Source organism: Lissotriton helveticus, chromosome 3_1, assembly GCF_964261635.1.
Source record: "Lissotriton helveticus chromosome 3_1, aLisHel1.1, whole genome shotgun sequence".
NCBI classification, from domain to species: domain Eukaryota; kingdom Metazoa; phylum Chordata; class Amphibia; order Caudata; family Salamandridae; genus Lissotriton; species Lissotriton helveticus.
Genome location: NC_136061.1, coordinates 106,150,432 through 106,171,426, shown reverse-complemented (window position 1 = coordinate 106,171,426; position 20,995 = coordinate 106,150,432). Strand labels below are relative to the sequence as shown.

The 20,995-nt window shown below is 42.9% G+C and overlaps 1 protein-coding gene across 1 annotated transcript in view; it reads right to left on the bottom strand.

Annotated features, from left to right (window-relative positions):
• The window catches only part of WSCD1 (WSC domain containing 1), a 296,810-nt gene that overhangs the window by 5,298 nt on the left and 270,517 nt on the right, over positions 1-20,995 (bottom strand). The window contains exons 6-7 of the mRNA XM_078683536.1: positions 13,766-13,946; positions 666-830 (exon numbers count right to left, since the gene is read on the bottom strand). Of these exons, the coding sequence (XP_078539662.1) occupies positions 666-830; positions 13,766-13,946 (346 nt within the window). The remainder of the gene's footprint in view (positions 1-665; positions 831-13,765; positions 13,947-20,995) is intronic.

Genomic DNA, 20,995 nt, shown 5'->3' with positions numbered 1-20,995 from the left:
TTCCAGAATTATTTCATCAGAGGTTCTTCTGCATTGCACGTCCGTGTAAATCTTCAAGTGTAAAATTTTTGCTGAAGCTTTATTTGAAGTGTAAATATTCACTGGCAAAACCTATTACTAAATTGTGCAATGATCTTGCAACACATCTGGTATGATGGCTGAGTTAACCATTGACGTTAACTAGTTATATGGAAGTTAAGTGGCAGTCCTTTAGGTAAAAGAAGGGCTGAGGTAGAGGAAAGTTTTCTGTATCCTAGACACAGTCCAGCCTATTCATCCCTGATCTTGAGCTCAGTTTTAAATAGTTCATCTCTCTTTTGATCATTCATGCAAGGGTGAATACCCATGCACTGGCCAGGAGATGGGCGTAGGAAGGTCAATGTGGATCAGTGGGGATTTACTCCATTCTGGTTTCTGTGGGCGTTTAAACAAGTGCATTTAGTAACAATGTGTGGTAATATCAACGAAGCACATTCTAGCACTTACAGTGTTAGGTCTTAAGTACCCTACCAAGAAATAATGAGTGAATGGGTGGTTAAGAGAGTATGGATGTCGTAGGAGATGTATGAGGGTTAAACCCAGGTGGATAAAGGTGATACTAGAGTGGAGTCAAAAGGATTGGTTAAAAGCAAGAGGTGATACAGCTGTGTCCATTTCTTTCTTACCTTTATTGTACAGTGCTCCATCAAAGTAGAAGCTCCCTGTGTAGAATCCCGTGGCGTGTTCAATCAGATGCCGCACCCATGTGTTACCTGCCCCAGGAAAGCTGGATAATGCTACAAAAACCTTGGACTTCGCAGAGAGAAACCTCCTGTCTGTACACCTGGTATCTAAAAACATGAAAGAAGGTCATTTGTTACAAATAATATTTAACAGGTTCCATGTACAGATAGTAAACAAACCACACAAAAATACCATTGTACAAATTAACGGCTTAACCACGGCGGCAATTCCGCCGCAGTGCAGGCATTCCATTGTGGGGGCAGGGCCGCGTAGGCCAACGGACGTGCGCAGAACTACGGAGGTAGCGCTCGCGACGGCCATTGGCCAACGGGCGCAAGGAAAGGGTTAAAGAAAAAATGCAATGAATTTAAAAACGAAAGAACCAAAATCTAGTAGATATTTACAAGGAAAACAATGCCTTAGCTAGTAAATTTATATCAATAATGTTCACAAAATGATCGTAGTCTCTGAAATCAAATACTGTCATTCATCAATTACAAAAGTATCTATTGGGTAGAGATGATCATATCCAGTAGTATAAAATAGTCTCTGGCAACACACGTATGATAGAAATGCTTAAATCAGCATGGCTTATCCTTGCTACCGCTGGTCTTAAGTGTCATGAAGGTAGAGGTAGAAAGAAAAAATTAGCATGGCTCTCTTCGCTATAATCAATCTCTGTGGTTTTCACTTTTTGCCTTTGGTCACATCTTACCCTTGCCCTTCTATTTCCGTTGAAACGCTTGCGCTCCGGTGGTTCCGACTGCCTTGTTAATGTCGTTTTCCATGAGCCATAGCCATTGGTCTCAGCTTGTGATTTTGCCCTGGTCTTGCATGACCAGATAGCCACAGTAAGAGCTTTGTGCCTTTTTGCGCTATTTTTACTGAAATCTTTAAACTTGCCTATCTCTGATTCTACTGATTAGATTTATGTCATTTATTGTCTAGTTATATTTATTGGAATGTACTTTATTTTTTTTATTTAGTATGGGATTCTTCTTTTTTTACGTTTTCACAGTATTACTGTTAGAGGCAATGTGTAAAGTATTTATGTAGCACTTCAAAGTTAAGCCTGTTTGCTCTGTGCCAAGCTACCAGAGTCGAGCATAGGATGTATTTGAGGTTTCCATGTGACTGCACCCTGACAAGGATTGTGGTTGCTGCTTGAGTAGTGTTTCACCACCCTCAACCGGTAACACAATTTCTAACATTCTCAATTTGTCCATTCCCCTGTCTGACAAACCTGAAGCACTAAAGCCTCTTTTTAACCTAGCTGAAAGAAGATAGAAGGAATTTTCTCTAAATTTCTATCTACTGACTCTCACCAACCAATTGCAAGGTGGTGGCACAGGCAGAGAACCCACCAAACAACCGCCATGATATTCACTGCAGAACTTTAATGTGAACAGGCAAGCAGAAATCACCCTGCTTTGACCCCATGGCAGTCCAGCATCTCCTCATCTATGGAGTTCAAATAGTTTACAAAGGCTTTTTCCTGGCCTAGGATCCATGCTCCGTAGAGGGGTGATTGAAGCACTTATTGATGAAACGTGGTTCCCCACAAATAGAATGATGTTGGAGCAATGTGTTGAGTTAATTTATTTATTTATTTATAAAGCGCATCATTTATCCTAAAGGATGTCACGGCGCTAAGGACTCTGGTAACAGATAAAAGCTGGTTTAGACAATTGTAGTGGGTCAGTCTTTAGGAAAAAGGTGTGTTTTAAGTTTCTTCCTGAAGAGATTATAGTTAGTGGTTAATCTAAGTTCCACTGGAAGTTCATTCCAGTGACGAGCAGCCAGATAAGAGAAGGTGCGTCCTCCTGCTTTGTTCTTTTTTATTTTCTTTGTTATGGCAAGGGCAAGATGTTGTGATCTTAAAGGTCTAGCAGGAAGGTAAAAGTGTATCCTATTCTGAAGGATAGTGGGTCCTTTATTGTTAAGTGTCTTGTGGACATGGCCCAAGAGCTTAAAGCAGGCTCTTTGGCGCATAGGCAGCCAATGGAGTTGTTTCAGGCATTCCTTGGCAGAACTGTATTTGCCCTTCCTGCATACTAATTTAGCTGCAGCATTCTGCACTAATTGCAGTCGTTGAAATAAGTAGTCAGGCATGCCTACAAAGAGTGCATCCCCATAGTCCATCCTGCTAACTAATAGGGCCTGTGTGACTGATTTCTTACTTTCCAAGGGGATCCATGCAAAGAGTCTTCTCAAGAGTTTTAGTGTGGCAAAACTTTTCCCACATAAGGCTCGAATATGGGCCTGCATGGATAGAGTGTCCTCAATGGTGATGCCTAGATTTTTGGCTGAATGCTTAGGTAACGGAGAATTTCCCAGTGAGGCAGGCCACCAAGAGTTGTCCCATATGTGTTTTGCCTCACCGAACAATAAGATTTCGGTTTTGTCCGCATTTAATTTGAGGCAATGCTCTGCCATCCATGTGGCCATTTCGGTTAAGCAGTTGTTGAGCCTCAATTTGCTGTCTACTTGCCCCTTCCCCAGCCTAATTATAAGTTGCGTATCGTCCGCATAGGAGCAAACCCCCAAACCCCACCGTGCTCCAATTTGTGCCAAAGATGAGACATAGGCATTGAACAATGTGGGGCTGAGGGATGCTCCCTGCGGAACGCCGCATTTAAGATGCTTGGGTTTGGATAGGAAGGCTCCTAATTGTACTACTTGCGTTCTATTCTGCAAACATGAACCAATCCATGCAAGTGCTTTTCCATTTATCCCTTTTCCTAGCAGATTCTCTAATAAAAGATGATGGGAGACCGTGTTGAACGCCGCCGACAGGTCTAATAGGATCAGGGCCACAGCTTCGCCCTGGTCCAGAGAATTTCCAATGCTGTCAGTAACAGCCAGAAGAGTAGCTTCTGTGCTGTTAATAGCTCTGAACCCTGTTTGAGTTGGGTCCAGTAAATTGTTGTCCTCTAAATATTTAGACAATTGTCTATTTATCAGTTTCTCCAGCACTTTCGAAAGATAGGGAAGTTGGGATATAGGTCTGTAATTGGCTGGGTTCGTTACATTTGAGCCCGCTTTTTTTTACAGTGGAATCACTATAGCTTGTTTCCATATCTCCGGAAACACAGCTGTTTCCAGGGACTTATTAAAAAGTTGCGTAATGGCAGGGGTTAAAATCTGTATAAGCTGTCTAAAAATAAAATGAGGGCAAGGATCAAGGGGTGAACCAGACTTAACTTCTAGTATGGTGCTGGCCACTTCATCTTCTGTTATCGGTGTGAAGCTGTTTAGATTAATAGAATTTTCAGAATTTTCAGGAGAGCAGGTAGGTACTTTCATACTGTCACTGGTATTAAATGTGGCATATATTTCCTCTATTTTGTCACAAAAATAATTACTAATCATTTCGCAGTTCCCTATTGAAGGATGTAATGTTTGGGACAGGCAATTTGGTTTGCAGAATTCATTTATAATTTTATATAGTTATTTGGCAGAATTACCATTTTCGTTTATTCTTTGTGTATAGTGTTGTTTTTTTGCTGCTTCTATGGCTAAATAATATGCTCTGAGCTCCTTCTTATAAATAAGTTTGTCAATGTCTAAGCGAGACATACGCCATATGTGCTCCTTATTTTGACAGTTTCTTTTTAGTACTTTAATTTCAGCGGTGTACCATTTTTGAGAAATAACTCTTTTCGATGTTTTGGATTTAATTTTGGGGGTGCATAGGTCCAGCGTGTTGCTAATCCCCATTTCCAAGTTCTGGGCAATAGTATTCGTACATGAAGTTCCAAGAAGATCAGGAGTGGTATTAGCAGGCCAATAAGATTTAAAGCCTTCAGGAGTAAAACGTTTCCAAGGTCTATGGAATTCCGGCATTAATAAAGAAGGCCTAGCAGCTGATGTAGCATGATCAAACGAGAAGAGAATAAGAGAGTGATCTGTCCATGATACTGGTTTGATCTCCTCAATCAAGATGGTATCTGTGTTAGCAAACAGCAAGTCCAAAGTGTGTCCTGCACTGTGTGTAGGTCCTTGAATCCATTGTTTAAGTTGGAGTATAGACATATCGTTACTGAGATGTATTGTGGCATGGCTATCACTTTTTCAAAATGAATATTAAAATCCCCGATTATCATAAAGTTTTTATATTTAAGACATGCGGAGAAAATTTGTGAGAGCAGCCTTGCACTGAAGTCAGTTTAATGTCCCAGAGGGTTATAGACTACAGCTCCTCCTAATAAAGTATGATTGTTTTTGGATATCTGAAAAGCTAGTAGCTCATGTTCATCATACAAAGCAGTTGTTATAGGGAGACAGGTAAGGTTGTCCCTGAATATAATGGCAAGGCCCCCTCCTCTCTTCCGTTGTCTATCCTGGCGTATGACTTTATATCCTGGGGGGAGAGCGGTGGCAAGATCAGGGCCATTAGTATCACTTAGCCAGGTTTCTGTGACGTAGACTAAGTCAGGGTTCAGTTCATTAATAGAGTCCCAAATCTCCTGTGAATGCTTCGGTACTGATCTTGCATTAAAATAAAGACATTTAATTCTTGCACCCTTATTCCCTATGTGGTGGGCAGAGTCAGTAGTTGTGAGGCTACTCCATTTGCATTTCAAACAAGTGAATGGCCCTTCTGTCAAATCGGGGGAAGCTTTAATGCAATCCACATTGTTGTAGTGGCTATGTGTATTTAAATTGATCATAGGTGATCTAGAATAGGTTAAAATCTTACCGGGATTAACTGAGCTTTGAGCAGGGGTTCTAGCCCCTGGTCCCGGTCGGGCGCGGACGGGCGCAGATGGGCTTGCCTTAGGCGCGCCTTCGGTGCGCCAGCGGCGCGCCCGCTGCGCGTCCAATACATGTGTGGCTAAGTACCTTTCCTTCCGGCGGACGACTAGACAGCGTCCTGCCGGAAGTAGGAATTGTGTCCGATAATGGATTCAGGGCAGCCGCCCTCCGCACAAACGGCACGGCAGCCGCGGCGGACCGGGGTCGGTTGCAGATGAAAGGCACAGAGAAATATAGGTACGTTTTTAAAATGCCCCCACAAGTAATGTTTCCTAAGTCACCCTTTTCACAGAATTAATTACCGAATGCCCTACGTCACACAATGATAACTAAAACAGCACTATTAAAATATTAACAACGTTTAAAAATGATCAGGCACACAAGAATTGCGGCACCAGCAGGGCTACTCGCAGTCCACTGCGCGCCCGCTACACGCTTGCCTAAGTACCTTTCCTTCCGGCGGACGACTAGACCGCGTCCTGCCGGAAGTAGGAATTGTGTCCGATTATGGATTCAAGGCAGCCGCCCTCCGCACAAACGGCACGGCAGTCGCGGCGGACCGGGGTCGGTTGCAGATGAAAGCCACAGAGAAATATAGGTACGTTTTTAAAATGCCCCCACAAGTAATGTTTCCTAAGTCACCGTTTTCACAGAATTAATTACCGAATGCCCTACGTGACACAATGATAACTAAAACAGCACTATTAAAATATTAACAACGTTTAAAAATGATCAGGCACACAAGAATTGCGGCACCAGCAGGTTTACTCGCAGTCCCTAATTTTAGTAGTTCATTTTGTGCTAATGTTTTAGGCCCTTATTACTCGCCACGAGACCGCTGGGGTCAAGGATCCTGCTGCTGCTGGAAAGGCACAGTACTAGGCTGGTAGTGCCAAAGCCGGCACCGCCAAGAATTTTACGAGTTGCCTTTCCAACGCCCTTCTCAGGACAGTGAGGCTGTCATGTAAAGGGTGGTGAAGAGGCAAGTAATGGAGCCCCATGCTGCTCCTTGGCCTGGGGGTGCATGCAGAGAGGCACATATTGTGCCCCCCTGGTATTGCACCCCTGTTCCTGCACAGTGTGGCATGCATGCCACGTCGCTCAGGAATGCGCAGTCAGCGCTCTCACGGCGGCGGTCTGCAAATTAGGCTCTCTTATGAGCCTAACATGCCGCAGCCGTGATCCTCCCCAGGGCTTCCTGTTGCCATGGATTAAAACCGTAATCAGGAGGGCCGGCGCATAATGGCCTTGGCAGTTCTCCTGTTGGTGCAGTGGTAGTGGGCTAACAAAATGACCGCCAAAGTTGTAATAAGGTCCTTAATATATAACATGGATCCATCTCCGTTTGTCTAGCTGCAACGCGGGAGCTTATGGGAACAGATTGAGTTTGTAGCTTGGCACCTAAAGAGTGAATTTTGAAAACTGCTTTGTTTATAGAAACCGAATTTCTTTGCTAGAAATACCAAATTGGTTGTCCTTGTTTGTTATAACATTGACATTTAAATTCACTTAATCTCATTCTAGTAGCATCTCAGATTGGAAATAGACCTGTGACCCCCTCTAATGGGGAGGTCTTCTTCCTGCTGAATACTGGTGAGACTTCTGCCTGACCGTTCTGTGATCCCTTCTGATTTCATAAATATACATTACAGATATATCCAATAGAAGAGGAATGAGGTTTTCTTGGAGAAATGAACTTCATATTTGCTCAGATTTTACAGAGCATTCAGTTTACACCAATCCTATTCTAGATCACTCATAGCGCTCTTCCCAACTCACAGATATTGTCAGTAGTCTCCTGTTTCTTCGGTTCAGAAGGGGAGTCTCCTCCGTTAGAGCAGAGGAGAGTCGCCCCACTTAAATGCCCCCCAAAACCCAGAGATGAAAACTCAAATGCTAATTCATTACCATTTTATTTTTCATCCTCCCGTTCTGACCCTATTGTTAGGACGGGGCGGGGACTGCTGAGTGGCAGCAGGGAGGAGTGGTGGGCAGAGGGCTGCCTGTGCACTGTCTAAAGTGTGCATGTCTCTATGGCCGGCCGGCTTGCAACGGCCAGCCAGACATGTTCACTTTAAACCTCTCCACCCAGCAGTCTTGAACAGCTGAGTTGAGAGCAAAGGCACGTCTCCAGCTCGGTCAGAAGTCCCGAGAGAGAACGCTCACCTCCAATCAGGGCACTGGCGTAACGAAAAGTGAGGGGGCCTCCCTCCACGGTACTTAGGGGGGCCCCCTCCGGGCTCAATCAGGAGCTCTCCCGGCCAGAGTTCAGTGCCCAGGGGGCCCCTTGGAGCTAGGGGCCTCCCCGCACCACGTGGGGTCCCGGGGCCTGTGTTACACCCCTGAATCAGGGCACTGCTCTCACGAAGGTAACTAGCATGAGCAGCGCCAAGGGAGTTTGCTCAATCGAAAAAAGAAGAGGTCGGAGGTCGTAGCAAGGAGGACGTGTTAGGTAAGTGTTTATTTAATTATTTTTTTATTTTATTTGTGCGCACGCACCCAACCCCCTCCCTACAGATGCCAGCCGCCACTGCGGTTCAGTCACTTAAAATCGTGCATGAAGTGTGAGCCACCACTTCTTTATCAAAACACCCTTCATCAGACTTTCATATCTGCTTCCTTCTCCTCACCCATCATTTAACCCCTCCCTCGTGTTCACTGCATGTAGAAACGGTGCCCGTTGTCTACGTGCTCAATCTTGTTATTGCTTTTATTTCAGTGCTGCTGCCTTTTTCTTTTCAAGGATGTAGACTAAAAACAGGCTGTGGCCTAGGTCACAGCGTGAACGAATACTGGAAAATATACAAAGGCCCCACTTTCATAGTGGCCGGAAATCCAAACTCTGGACCAAATATACATTTCTACCCAAGTCAGGATTAAAATCAGTGCTGTAACCATGTTTTTCATTCGAGAGGTCTTGCCAGGTTAAGTCTGACATGAATCTGTGTGAGGTAAAATTCACCTATTCTGAATTTTGCTGCTAAAAACATGCAACGTTACCAAGTTACATGTAGATAATTTAGCTGCGACCCCTGTCTTTCGCTTGCGAGCCATGGCACTGACCTTGCGAATCCTGGCTTCAGAGGTTGCAAAAACAGTCAAAAACAGATGGTAAACAGTGTTCTGATGCATGGTTTATTTTCTGCAGCTTCCACTGGGAGATTAAAGTATAAATACATTCAGAAGTACAATGCGCATAATGAAAAAACACACATATTTTAAATGTTTGTTTGCCTCAATGCATTATTTTGAATACACGAAAATTAAGTGTTGTGATACTCCTAACAGTGGTCATCAATCACACCGTATTCAAAATGAGGAGTAACTAGGTATTCCAACCAAGAGAAATAACTTTGTGGCCAGTTCTTAGCTTGAATGAATGAATGAATGAATGAATGAATGAATGAATGAATGAATGAAAGGCGTTTTATAACGCGCGAACTTAGCCCCAAGGGGCATCAAGGCGCAATGGCTTGGCTTCTAGATGTACTTTTCAGATATTCAACCATTGCTTCCTAGCAAACGGTGTTACCTATGACTTTGCAGTGCTGCACCTGTCCTGGTCAAGTCTTCCTGGCAGGACATCACTACTCGAAGCCAAGTTACAGCATGCCTGATTGCTTGAGTAACTTATGGCTTTCTCAGTGATTTAATGCCTAGCTGTTTTTCTACAGCTGATGGATTAAGTATTGACATACTGTGCTGATGTAGACGCCTGAGTAGCAGTATTTAATTCGTGATTCTTCAAGCGGAGAAACTTGCTCTCTGTGCATTCATTTGCATCAGCATGCTTTAGCTCAATCCACAAGTCTCCTGTAGAGGTGGAATCAATGCGCTAATGAAACAGCGTGTTCGGCCACCTCCTCAACACAAATTACAATGTGTTTCAGCTGGCGTGTGCCGGCTTGACTTAGTTTTGGTGCCTTCTTCAGAACTTTATATGTAGTCTTGCTAGATGAGGATAATGCCACATAAAGGATGAAAATTAGAGCATAGGATGTATGTACTCATTCTCCAGTCAAGGTATTTTGGAAAGTAATACCACATGGAGTGGTATTTGACAAGTCTGAAATCACCTCCCCTTCAAGTCATCGTCTCACAAGGGATGATAACTCAGCATGAACAACCACTCACCAAAAAGCCAAGGGTAGATGAAGTGACTTCATACACACTTTAACCTCAATGCCATGACTAGAAGTAACATCATTTGATGACACTGAAGTCTAGTGTCTATCTTAAAGCGAAATGCATCTCTAAGTCCCACAGAGATGCACAAAAAAAGAGCTTTAAATAAAACAATGATGGGCAGGCCCAGTGGGACTTATTCGTATGGACCACATATTGCAAATGTACTTCCTGGGGCCTGACTTAGCATTTGATGGACAGTTCTCCATCGCCAGAGTGGCGGATGAGATTACCTTGCCATCCTGATTGACTACAGCCCATGCGATTTAGAGATAACCGCATGCCACTCGCCTATCTGTATGCATTGAAATAAACACTGATGCGATGGTTCCATACAATGTACAAAAGGTATGGTGGATGGTCGCTGTCAGTTTTGACGGAGGTCAAAAGGAAACTTTTCAAAAAGGTTTGTTTTTCTGAAACAAACTCCAAAAGTAGGAGTTTGCTTCAGAAACCAAATAACTAATGACCCCCACATCCTGGGAGGCTTTTACTGGTGGTGATGGACATTTAAAAAATAAACATTACATCGCTTTTCCTTGACAGAACCGACGGGGGCGTCGTCAATGGAAAGCTTAGGTCCCCCATCTCTAAATTAGGTGGTTGGATCGATGATTTGGCAGACAGGGTACACAGTTACGTTTGGAACAGGGTATTCTGTCTGCTAAACTCAAAATCAGGCCCTTTGTGTCTTCTACCTATTCTTCATGATTAATGACCAATGCCATCAGAAACTGGTGTGACTGCAGAGATAAAAATCAAATATTTAAATTAACATCTAATTTTATATAGGTTTTATTACAGGAAAATATACGCCTGAATAACCAAGTCAATGTTCTAATCACTAAAAGAACATCTTATATATGAGAGTAAAGACTTGTCAATAGAAGAGCAATGCTCAGGATGAAGGCAGCCTTATTGAACATAGAATATATTGAGTCCCAACCCTCTTCTGAAAGGCTCAAAGGCCTTCATATTCAGAAAGGTATCTTTGCTATTTGTAAGATTGTAAGATTGTTAAGATTGTTAAGTCTAGCCCACTGCATCTCCTACTGTCTATTATCATTATTGTTTCTTCCCTTCTACTCCGATGGGCAGCAAACACTTTTAAACAGCCTTTTTCATGTCCAGCAAATTTGTTCAGCTTAACCAAACAACATCATTTAGTCGTAGCTTTACTTAATAAACAACTTTATAATCAGAACTTAGAACTGAAGTCTTTCCACTAAGTAGAAAATATTTAGCTGTTTAGATACTAAATACACCCTTGTATTATCATGTAAATAGGAAGCCAAGAATATATTTTGTCTAGCAACCAACTGTGCATTGTCAAAATGGACATCTTGCATTAGGAGATGTAATACAATGGTACTTGTATAGTGCAAACTAAGCTAGGAATCAATGGTAAACGATATATCAGAAAAGTTGCATTTGATGGGAGCAGCGGGAGAGGTCTCATAAGGGAACACTCTATGTGTCATAGTGCTGTGTTGTCCCACAAATACAAGACCCGTGGCATGGCTTAAGTAATTTCTGAGTGACAGAACCTTTCAGGTTTTTGAGGGAAATTCCATCGCCACAAGTAGATCTCTGGGCTGTGGGGTCCCGCAGGGCTCCTCCCTCAGCCCGACGTTATTTAACGTATATATGCGGCCGCTGGCTGAGATCGTCCGCCCATTTGGTATTAAGATCGTTACCTATGCGGACGATACTCAGCTGGTGGTCTCCCTGGCGCAGGGTGAGGACCCTTCAGCCAGGGTAGACCTGCCGGGCTGTTTGAGCGAAGTCAGAGACTGGATGACACGGTCTTGTCTCAAACTTAACGGGGACAAGACAGAGCTCATGCTACTGGGGCGATCGGCTCCTGCCTCGGTAGAATCGATCTGGCCTGTCTGCTTAGGTCCACCTCCAATACCTAAAGAAGCCATAAAGAGCCTAGGCATTTGGCTGGATAGGTCTTTGAAGATGGACATTCAAGCTGTTAAGCTAGCGGCCACCTGCTTTGGCCTTCTTAGAATTCTAAAGAAGATCCTTCCTCTGATACCATTCAAAGCAAAACAAATTGTCGTACAGGGACTGATCCATTCGAGGCTGGATTACGGAAACTCCCTTTATCTTGGAGCTCCTGAGTCAACATTACGGAAGCTGCAGATTATCCAAAACTGTGCAGCTCGCACACTACTGGAAATTCCACGCAGACTTTCTGCCAGATCAGGCTTGAGAAGCCTACACCGGTTCGAGATAGGATCAGTTTTAAGTTCCTTTGCATTGCCCATGAGTCCTATTGGGAAACTGGGCCTGCAATTAATACTCCTTTAATTACCCCGTATCTTCCCGGCAGGCAACTACGCTCAGCTAATGCTTTTCTGGCAGCTGTCCCAAAGGTTAGAAGACTAAGAGCGGGAGGACGTTCGTTCTCCCTGAACACAGCTAAGCTGTGGAATACCCTTCCTCTTGACCTTAGATCCAACCCAGATCTATCATCCTTCAGAAAACAGCTGAAAACGTTTTTGTTCAATAAATAGGTCCCTGCCTTCCCCTGCATTTCTTCCTCACTGAACAGAGCACCATATAGTCATAGAGCTAGGACGCCCCCGGGCAACTATTTGCGCTTTATAAAACACATTTTCATTTAATTTCATTTCATGGCATATCTGTAGGATACCATAAAGAAAAATGTTCCCCCAACTGCTGATTATTCGAATGCTGGAAGTCCTGTGGAATCCGTGACCATATAGTGAAACTGCAAGTAACTTTCAGAGGCCCCAGGACTCTGAGATGTCTCACAATATTCTGTTTATTGTACAGTTGTTGAGGGAGGGTCCATTACTCAATATAATAAGTGGGTGCTTCAGACTTTTAAATGGATCCTGGTTAGTCAATGGTCATCCATTCCTGTTTTTACTCTGGAAAATGCAGTTATTTTATTCAGGATGTACAAACTGGCCTACAAATCCGAGAGTGAAGGGAATATTGACTGGATGCAGTGTCCTTATGTGATCTGGAGCACTGCCTCTAAACTATAATGGTTTGCTCCAATGTGGTTCTAGAAGGCCTGGGAGCAGCACGCAGTGCGCAATAATACTCTCCCCCTTCCCTTAGTGCATGCTCACATGTGGCACGTGGTGCAGCTGCCGGGAGGTCCGTTGCAGTGGAAGTAGTGTACTTGAGGACACAGACAAGGATGGATTGGGATGGACTCACAGCTGGCCACTGCAGCTCCACCAGGCCATATAAGCAGATACATCCTGATTGAGAGTACATGAGAATAGGTGGGGGGGGGGGGCAGATCCTACTGGAATTAACAGTTTTGCCCGCTCTAACTAGGGAAGATGTAGGTGTTGGTGCAACATGACAAGGTTACCTCCTCCCTGAAAGAGTGCCCTTATTGCACTTAAAGGTAGGTTGATACTGTAACCTCACTGCTTGTTTGCTCTAAGGTATGTGGTTTTTCCTTTACTGGGATGTGGTTTGCTCCATTACCTCACTGCCCATGTGATACAGTGTCCATACAGTCCACTAAGCACTTTATGTTATTCTGCACTTAATATTCTGCTTTTAGAATCAGTTTTTTATGCCCAATTGTAGTAGGGTACTGTTTTAAAACACAGGAAGAAGGTTTACTCTTTTTACAATGCTATGAGACTCCAACAATCTGTTACGCAGTATTGAACTTTGTTACTCAGGCGAGGATTTTAAGGAAAAAGTATGCATAGTGAATCAGTAATGACGCCATGAAAAGGCAATGATTAAGTGCAACTTAGTATTTTATCTTTTCGATTTTATTGTATGTGATCTGTTTGTAATCTGTTTTTTACTTTGTGCTTTTATAGTCTTTTATGGTATTCTTTGATTATGATGACATGTTCTTTTTACAACTGTATTCTGACATAAGAACGTATCCAAAATTACAAAATAACCTTCTCCTCGTATACAACACACACAGGTACAGCTTTGCAGTTCATAGTGCCTCTGGAGTTAAAACAATTAACAAGGCCATAGGGGAATCCAACACCTCCTGCAATATCACATGCCTTAACCACCAGCCTCTTCCTGAAGGCCAAACACATGGTCTAACACATTTGGAAGAAACACTAACCTTGAACCGGAGTCTGGTACACAGTGCAGTAGGTTTCATCTCTTGGGGTGTTAGCATTAGCACTGCCATTCACCACCAGGCCATAGCAGTGCAACTCGTCTTCCGGGTGATTCATCGTAAAGTTCATTGTTCGATAGCCACAGTAACAATCCAGCTCTCTCATGATGGCCAAGGGAAATTCCTGTTAGAAAATAAAACCTTGCATGAATAACATGGAGGTGTCTTAGAACAGACAAAGTTCTGTAATCCATTTGTAGAGTTTGGAAAACATTATCGCTTATTTTTCTTCTTGGTTGGTAACCATTTAATCAATTTTACCAGTGATGGTTTGGAGCCATATGATCAAGTTGGTCCCTAAATGATGCTCATTAACAACTGAACTCATTCTAGTACTGCAAAGCACACAAAGCTACCACAGTCTTCATATGCATTTCATAATACTTATAAGGTATTCTCCATCACCACGTTAGCTTTATCCCTCTTGAATAGAGGTGTACGGAACTTGGGCAATTTTCTGTAATGTAATTATGTAAAATGACCACACAAAACCATGTAATTATGGATAATTTTGCCAAATGCATCTCACACGAACAATTACCCAAATGGCCCATTCAGGTATAAATTCGACGCCACAATATAATTTTGTGTTGATTTGCGGTTAATCATATTTAAAAACTGCTGCTCAAGTTTGGATTTGCAGTTTTGGACTCAAGAATTACCTAATTAGTACAATTGGACAAAAAATCTACCTGTTCACTGCTGATTTCTCATCATGTGGATTGTATGTGAGTATTGAATCTAATCAACAGGCACTTGAGCTTCTGATATGTATGCAATGACTAACTCATATGTATTATTTTAGGACCCATTTCTTTTTTTTTCTTTCCTTTGATTTCTTTTCCTGTGTTCTTTTCCTTTATTTTAGATAGTTCTTGGATGTATTTCTTTATATTTGTTCTTTTCTCAATAAAAATGACTTGAATAAAAAAAAAACAATGCATGTTAAAGGAAAAGCCACTTCTGCTAAAATATTTCCTGAATAGTTTCTCACATAAAAATGTATCCACAAAGTTACACAACATGGCGTAATGGCATAATCTCTGTTATTTTGCCTACATTTTGTTACACAAAATTATCAAAATTACACCGGTGTAATTAAGATTTCACACAGGCCTACATTTGTACCTTACCTCTTATTCACTAATCCAATTTTAACGATTTACCATACTCATTCACACATTTTAAGCTGGGTGTTATTAGTCTTTCCAAAGTGTTTATTTTTAGTATCTATTTCAGTTTGGGACCACACTACTATTCTCATGCTCATTCACAAACAATGATTGGTTGCATACTAGAATTTCCAGCACGAAAATATTGTGCACAAGAGTATCACAGTCAGAGTTCTGACTACCGAAATATTGTGAAGGTAAGTCTTTACATTGGTCTCTTGAAGAGTGCGAACCCACATGAGGTATCCAGATTGTTTAATTCACAACCATATATATACACTTGAATTCAGAAGTTGTTGTTAATTCTATAAATTAATATTTTTAAACAAAATGCCTGTGAAGAAGAGGAAAAGAAAGGTGGACATTTAGAACTGGTATTTTGATCTGACATAGAAACAGACTTAGCTGTTTCACCAGCCTCTTTCCAAACACAAAAGAAATTAAAATACATACATAATCATACTTTCAGGTTGATTTCATTCAGTACTTTTCATCCATTGGTCTGTTCAAGTGTTAGTCAGATTTTAATACCAGCCCCATGGAAACATGGAGAAATGATCCAGCCCACTTCAGTTGAAGGCACTCTTGTACTGTGAGTGACAACATTTTGCTTGTGTACATGTGGACAACCACCCAAAAAAATAGTTCCATTATTGCCAAGGTTGGCGGGGGAATCTCTGTTTTATTTCTGCTTTCATTTCTGTTTTCTTTTCATTTATTTTTGCAGGGATCATTTTTTACTTTTTTGTAAACGTGCGTGCGTGCCATCTTCAGATAACAAAAGGCACACATATGATGGACAGAATGTGAAACAAATCAAACTTTCAACCCCAGTAAAGAGATCAGGTTCAAAACTGATTTGCATATGGCTGGGTCCAAACTGGGGTGGCATAGTGAGCAAAAGAACAGTGGATTAAACTCAGATCTCTTGACTGGAGGTGAGTGGTTGAACAGTTTCAGCACTCCGTCCATCATCTTGTGTTTTCTATCATTCGATCACAAAATTTTTATTTTTACTATTTTTATTACTAATTGCATTTGGTTGCAAAAATATAAATAATATCAGGTAAGCAAAGACCAGCACGGTAAACATCCATTAGTATGCGGCTGTTACACCGCGCACCATTACTTCGCAAGCGTTACAACGCATGCGAAGCTACGAGTAGCCTTTACTACGCGAGTTGATACATCGCAGCATGCGTTGTGGTGCTTGTGAAGTAAAGGCTATCCACATCGTTGTGTGGAAACGGATGCGCTTCCGTTTCATCACAGCAACGTGCAACACAGACGACGCAGGAAGCCGGAGAAGACAGGAACCGAGCAGAGAGAGGTAAGAGAGACTGTGTAGCATTTAAGGGTTTAGGGTAGGCGGAGGGTCGTGCAGGGGGTAGTTTTTTGGATTTAAGGGTAGTGTAGTTGTGTTTGTGTAGTATAGAGTAGTGTATTTGGGTTTAGGGTAGTGTCTGGTAGTGTTTGGGAGTAGGGACAGGAATGGGGGTAGGGGCAGTGTTGTGCTGGGGGTTATGTTTTAGGGTTTAGGGTAGTGTTGTGGTGTTAGTGTAGTGTAGGGTAGAGTTGTAGGGTTTAGGGTAGTGTCGGGGAGTCGTTAAGGGTAGTGTTTCAGTGTAGGGACCGTCTTTGGGGTAGGGGCAGGGTCGTGATAGGGGTAGTGTTTAAGGGTTTAGGGTAGTGTTGTGGTGTTAGTGTAGGGTAGTGTTTAGAGTTTAGGGTAGTGTTGTGGTGTTAGTGTATTGTAGGGTAGTGTTTTAGGGATTAGGGTAGTGTCTGGGTCGTGCAGGGTAGTGTTTAAGTGTAGGGACAGGCTTGGGGGTAGGGGCTGGGTTGTGATGGGGGTAGTGTTTTTGGTTTAGGGTAGTGTTGTGGTGTTAGTGTAGTGTAAGGTAGTGCTTTAGGGTTTACGGTAGTGTCAAGAGGTCGTGCAGGGTAGTGTTTCAGTGTAGGGACCATGAGACAGGGTCGTGATGGGGGTAGTGTTTTAGAGTTTAGGGTAGTGATGTGGTTTATGTGTGGTGTAGGGTCGTGTTTTAGGGTTTAGGGTAGTATAAGGGGTTGGTGCAGGGTAGTGTTTGGGAGTAGGGACAGGAATGGGGGTAGGGGCAGTGTCGCCCAGTGGGTAGTGATTTAGGGTTTAGACTAGTGCAGTGGTGTTTAAGTAGTGTATTGTTTGAGGGTTTTGGTAGTGTTTTTAGTTTGTGATGTGTAGGGTAGTGTATTTGTATTTAGTGTTTAGCGTAGTGTTGCTGTTTTTAATACATTCAAAAAAGGGGTTAGGAAAAATAAGTGGGGTAAATATCTGTTTTTATTACTAGGCAAGTTTTTAGTTTGCATACATTAACACTTGCAATGTAAAGGTATGCAAACGAAAAACTTCCGTAGTAACAGTATTTGCTAAGTAAAAACATTGAAGTAAAAAGCTGCAAAGTAATGTTATGCGAAATAACGAGTCATATTCGCCAACTCTAGTGGCTTTGCCAATGCTTCTTTTCTTTTAGTGTGCAGCGCCTGGGGAAAGGGGAAGAAGCTTGTTTTGAGCTAATTTTTCTCTCTCTGCCCTAAGGCAACAAAGTCCACCTTTGAACTCATTCTTTCCTCATGGTGCAGCGAGTATTACCTTCAGGAGGCTAGGGATATATGTTTTTGGAGATTTGGTTTTTCATCAGCCTGTCATTGAGTAAGTACCGACTTATTCATGGGGACATTTCTGAGCTCAGAAAACCAGACCTTTTTGGTGTGGGAGTCATAAAGGCACAAGCAGAGTCAAGCATATAGGGCCATATGCATGAACACACTTTCCTATAGACACAGAATGGGCAAAACCCTTTGTTACATCTGGGCCATAGTCTCTTCTTTACAGCTAAGACTCAAAGGGAAGGACTTGAAGTCGAAGCAACTATGAGAAAAGTGGGCTCCTACAGCTCCATGCCACTGGCTTCATGACCCTGGAAAGCAGGGGGTGTGCTAGGGGTCACACAAACGAGCTAAGAATAGCAGATGTGAGCTTTGGGTAGCAATTCTGAGTTGGGTGGTATTTAAAGCAACCGGTGAGTACCTGGTGTGTTACATACCTCAACCATCATTATATTTTGGCAGGTAAAACTTGATGGATTTTAATAGGTGAAAAATGCACTTATCGTAACATGTGGATTTTAATTTTTTTTTTTTAAACTTTGTTTTTATTGCAGATTCAGAAAACATACACTCATTTGTTCCAACTGTTCCGCTATCCACGAATATCCTTCAGACATCTTAAATTAAGCATCACACAGCCATTTAGCCCACATCCCAGAGGTCGGGCGGCGATAGATAAATATTGCTAAACGTGGATCAGTACAAGAGAAACAAGGACATCTGCTTGACAGGAAAATCCAGTATCCGCTTTTCTTTATCACTCCTTCCCCTAACCCCAACAAAGGACCTGCCCCATAGTTCAGATGGCGAGTACTGGTAGTTGCCACCAGTATAACTAGGCGGCCCACCTCCCACCGGCTAACCCCTTCAAGGAAACATCGTATGCAAGCAAACACAGTGTACCATCTGCATGTGGATTTTAATGCGTTAAAAAAACACATTTTATTCCCCAAAAACTCAGACTTGGTGCTAATTATTGCACCTGCTAAACATCAATACCACAAGATCATTATTTATCAGGTGCAATATTTACCACCTCATCTTACTGCATGGGCCCTGATCACAAGCGTAGGGTAACATTTAAATCCCTGTTTAAACAGATATTTGCACAGAGATCGAAATTACAAGTTGTGTGAGAATTATCAACTCCTCAAACCTGCCTTGATATGGCTGGGAAGAAGGCCTGTAAATAGGGCATACACATGCATTTCTTCGTGTTAAATACCGAATCTGCAATGCTATGCCTCATTTGCAAGTTAAACAGTCAAATACGGGGACATCTACCACAGGTAGTAAATACAACACTCCAGGTTAATGATATTTATGTTGTGTGGTAAATACCACATTTATTCCGCCTTGATGCCCTTGGGCCCAGTTGCGCGGTATAACACTCCCTTCATTCATTCATTCATTTTAGGGCAAAACTGGGAATCGGGGTCTTCTGATTTACGTCCATAACGTTGTCAGATCCAGTCTTCTTCAAGTCACAAAACGTATTCTAATGAGGAAATCTGTTGTATTGATGATCAGAAAGGCAGTAAAATAGTTAACATATGAAACATGAAGTATGTGGATGAACTGGTAGAGATCTGAGTTCTGTCTAACGTTGTGAGCTGCACCCGTTTTGCTAGTTGTTCTTGCCTTTTTATGGTCTGGTTGTGTCTAAGCATGGGCGTAAAATCCGCTCCGCTCGCGGATTTTTCGGATTTTCGGCAAATCCGCAATCCGCGAACGCTCGCGAATTTGTCGAAAATCCGTGAATCCGCTCGCGGCGGATTTTTTGCTTGGTTGCGGCGCGCGGCGTGGTGCACGGCGTTCACTTTCCGTCATTTTAGCGTTTGCCGAGTTGTTTTTCTTTGCGAGTGACGCGCCATTTTAGATCTTGCTGCGTGTTCCCGCGGGAGTTTGTCGCCCGCGAATACGTACTCGCGGCTTGCCACCTTGCACAGCACACCTCGCGAGAGTTCGCAATTGCGAACATGTAGTTGCGGCGGAAAGGAACAATCTCGCACTTGCGAAATAGAGATTTTGCAATTTCGCACAAGAAAATCACCAGCAAACAGGATAAACCTTCAGAAAATTATGATTTTTATCAGAATCACTCCTCAGGTTGACATTTGCATGGCCTTTTTTTTTGCAAGGAGTCCATTTTGGGGGGGGGGGGGAGGAAGGAAGTGCCCCACAGTCTCCAACTTCCTGTTCCTGTCCAGCAGGCTCCTCCCAGTGCTTTGTCCATCTCCTGGTCACTTTCATTTGGATCTGGAGCTGGAAGGATTACTTTTTGTGGGTGCTGCTGGATATTTGGATTTGAGGCCTTTTTGACTGTCTTTGGATCACTTTTGGATTAGAAATCAACTTTCACAAGTAAGTTTGTTTGGGGCATTACAGTTGCTGCAAGTACAATTTTGGAACTTTTTCAGAAAATTAAATAAATTATATTGTGGGTAGCCACAGTATCCAGTAGGACCAGGGTTGGTTATGGGTGCATGATACAACTGTTTTGTTGAATTTAAACACCATTGAGGCCATGGATGGGCTGGGATTGTGCAGATTTTATTGTTTTTTGTCGTTTTTTTGGGCCTGCTGGTGTGGCCCTTTGCCCAGGGGTGGTGAGTGTTGCATGGGCCTAGTCTTTCTGTGGGGTGTCTTCTTGAATTTAAACATAATTGAGGCCATGGATGGGCTGGGATTGTGCTTATTTTATTGTTTTTTGTCGTTTTTGGGGGGCTGCTGGTGTGGCCTTTTGCTTGCCCAGGGGTGGTGGTGGTGCATGGACTGAGTGTGCCTGTGGTGTTGTCTCACTCTCTTTGATGTAAACATCATGGATGGCATTGGATTGTGGTGATTTCTGGCTGTTTTTCTGTTTTTTGGGGGTGTACTGTTGATGTGGTCTGGCCATGTGGGTGGTGGTGGTGGCCATCTTGAGTGCTGGCTGGTACAGGCAACATGTGCTTGGGGTGTAAGGGGGCCATTTTGAGGAGAGGCAGTGTCTGAGGCCTGCACTTATTTTGCCTACTTTTCATCCCTTATGCCCAGGGGTAGTGAGTGTTGCATGGGCCTAGTGTTTCTGTGGGGTGTCTTCTTGAATTTAAACATAATTGAGGCCATGGATGGGCTGGGATTGTGCTTATTTTATTGTTTTTTGTCGTTTTTGGGGGGCTGCTGGTGTGGCCTTTTGCTTGCCCAGGGGTGGTGGTGGTGCATGGACTGAGTGTGCCTGTGGTGTTGTCTCACTCTCTTTGATGTAAACATCATGGATGGCATTGGATTGTGGTGATTTCTGGCTGTTTTTCTGTTTTTTGGGGGTGTACTGTTGATGTGGACTGGCCATGTGGGTGGTGGTGGTGGCCAT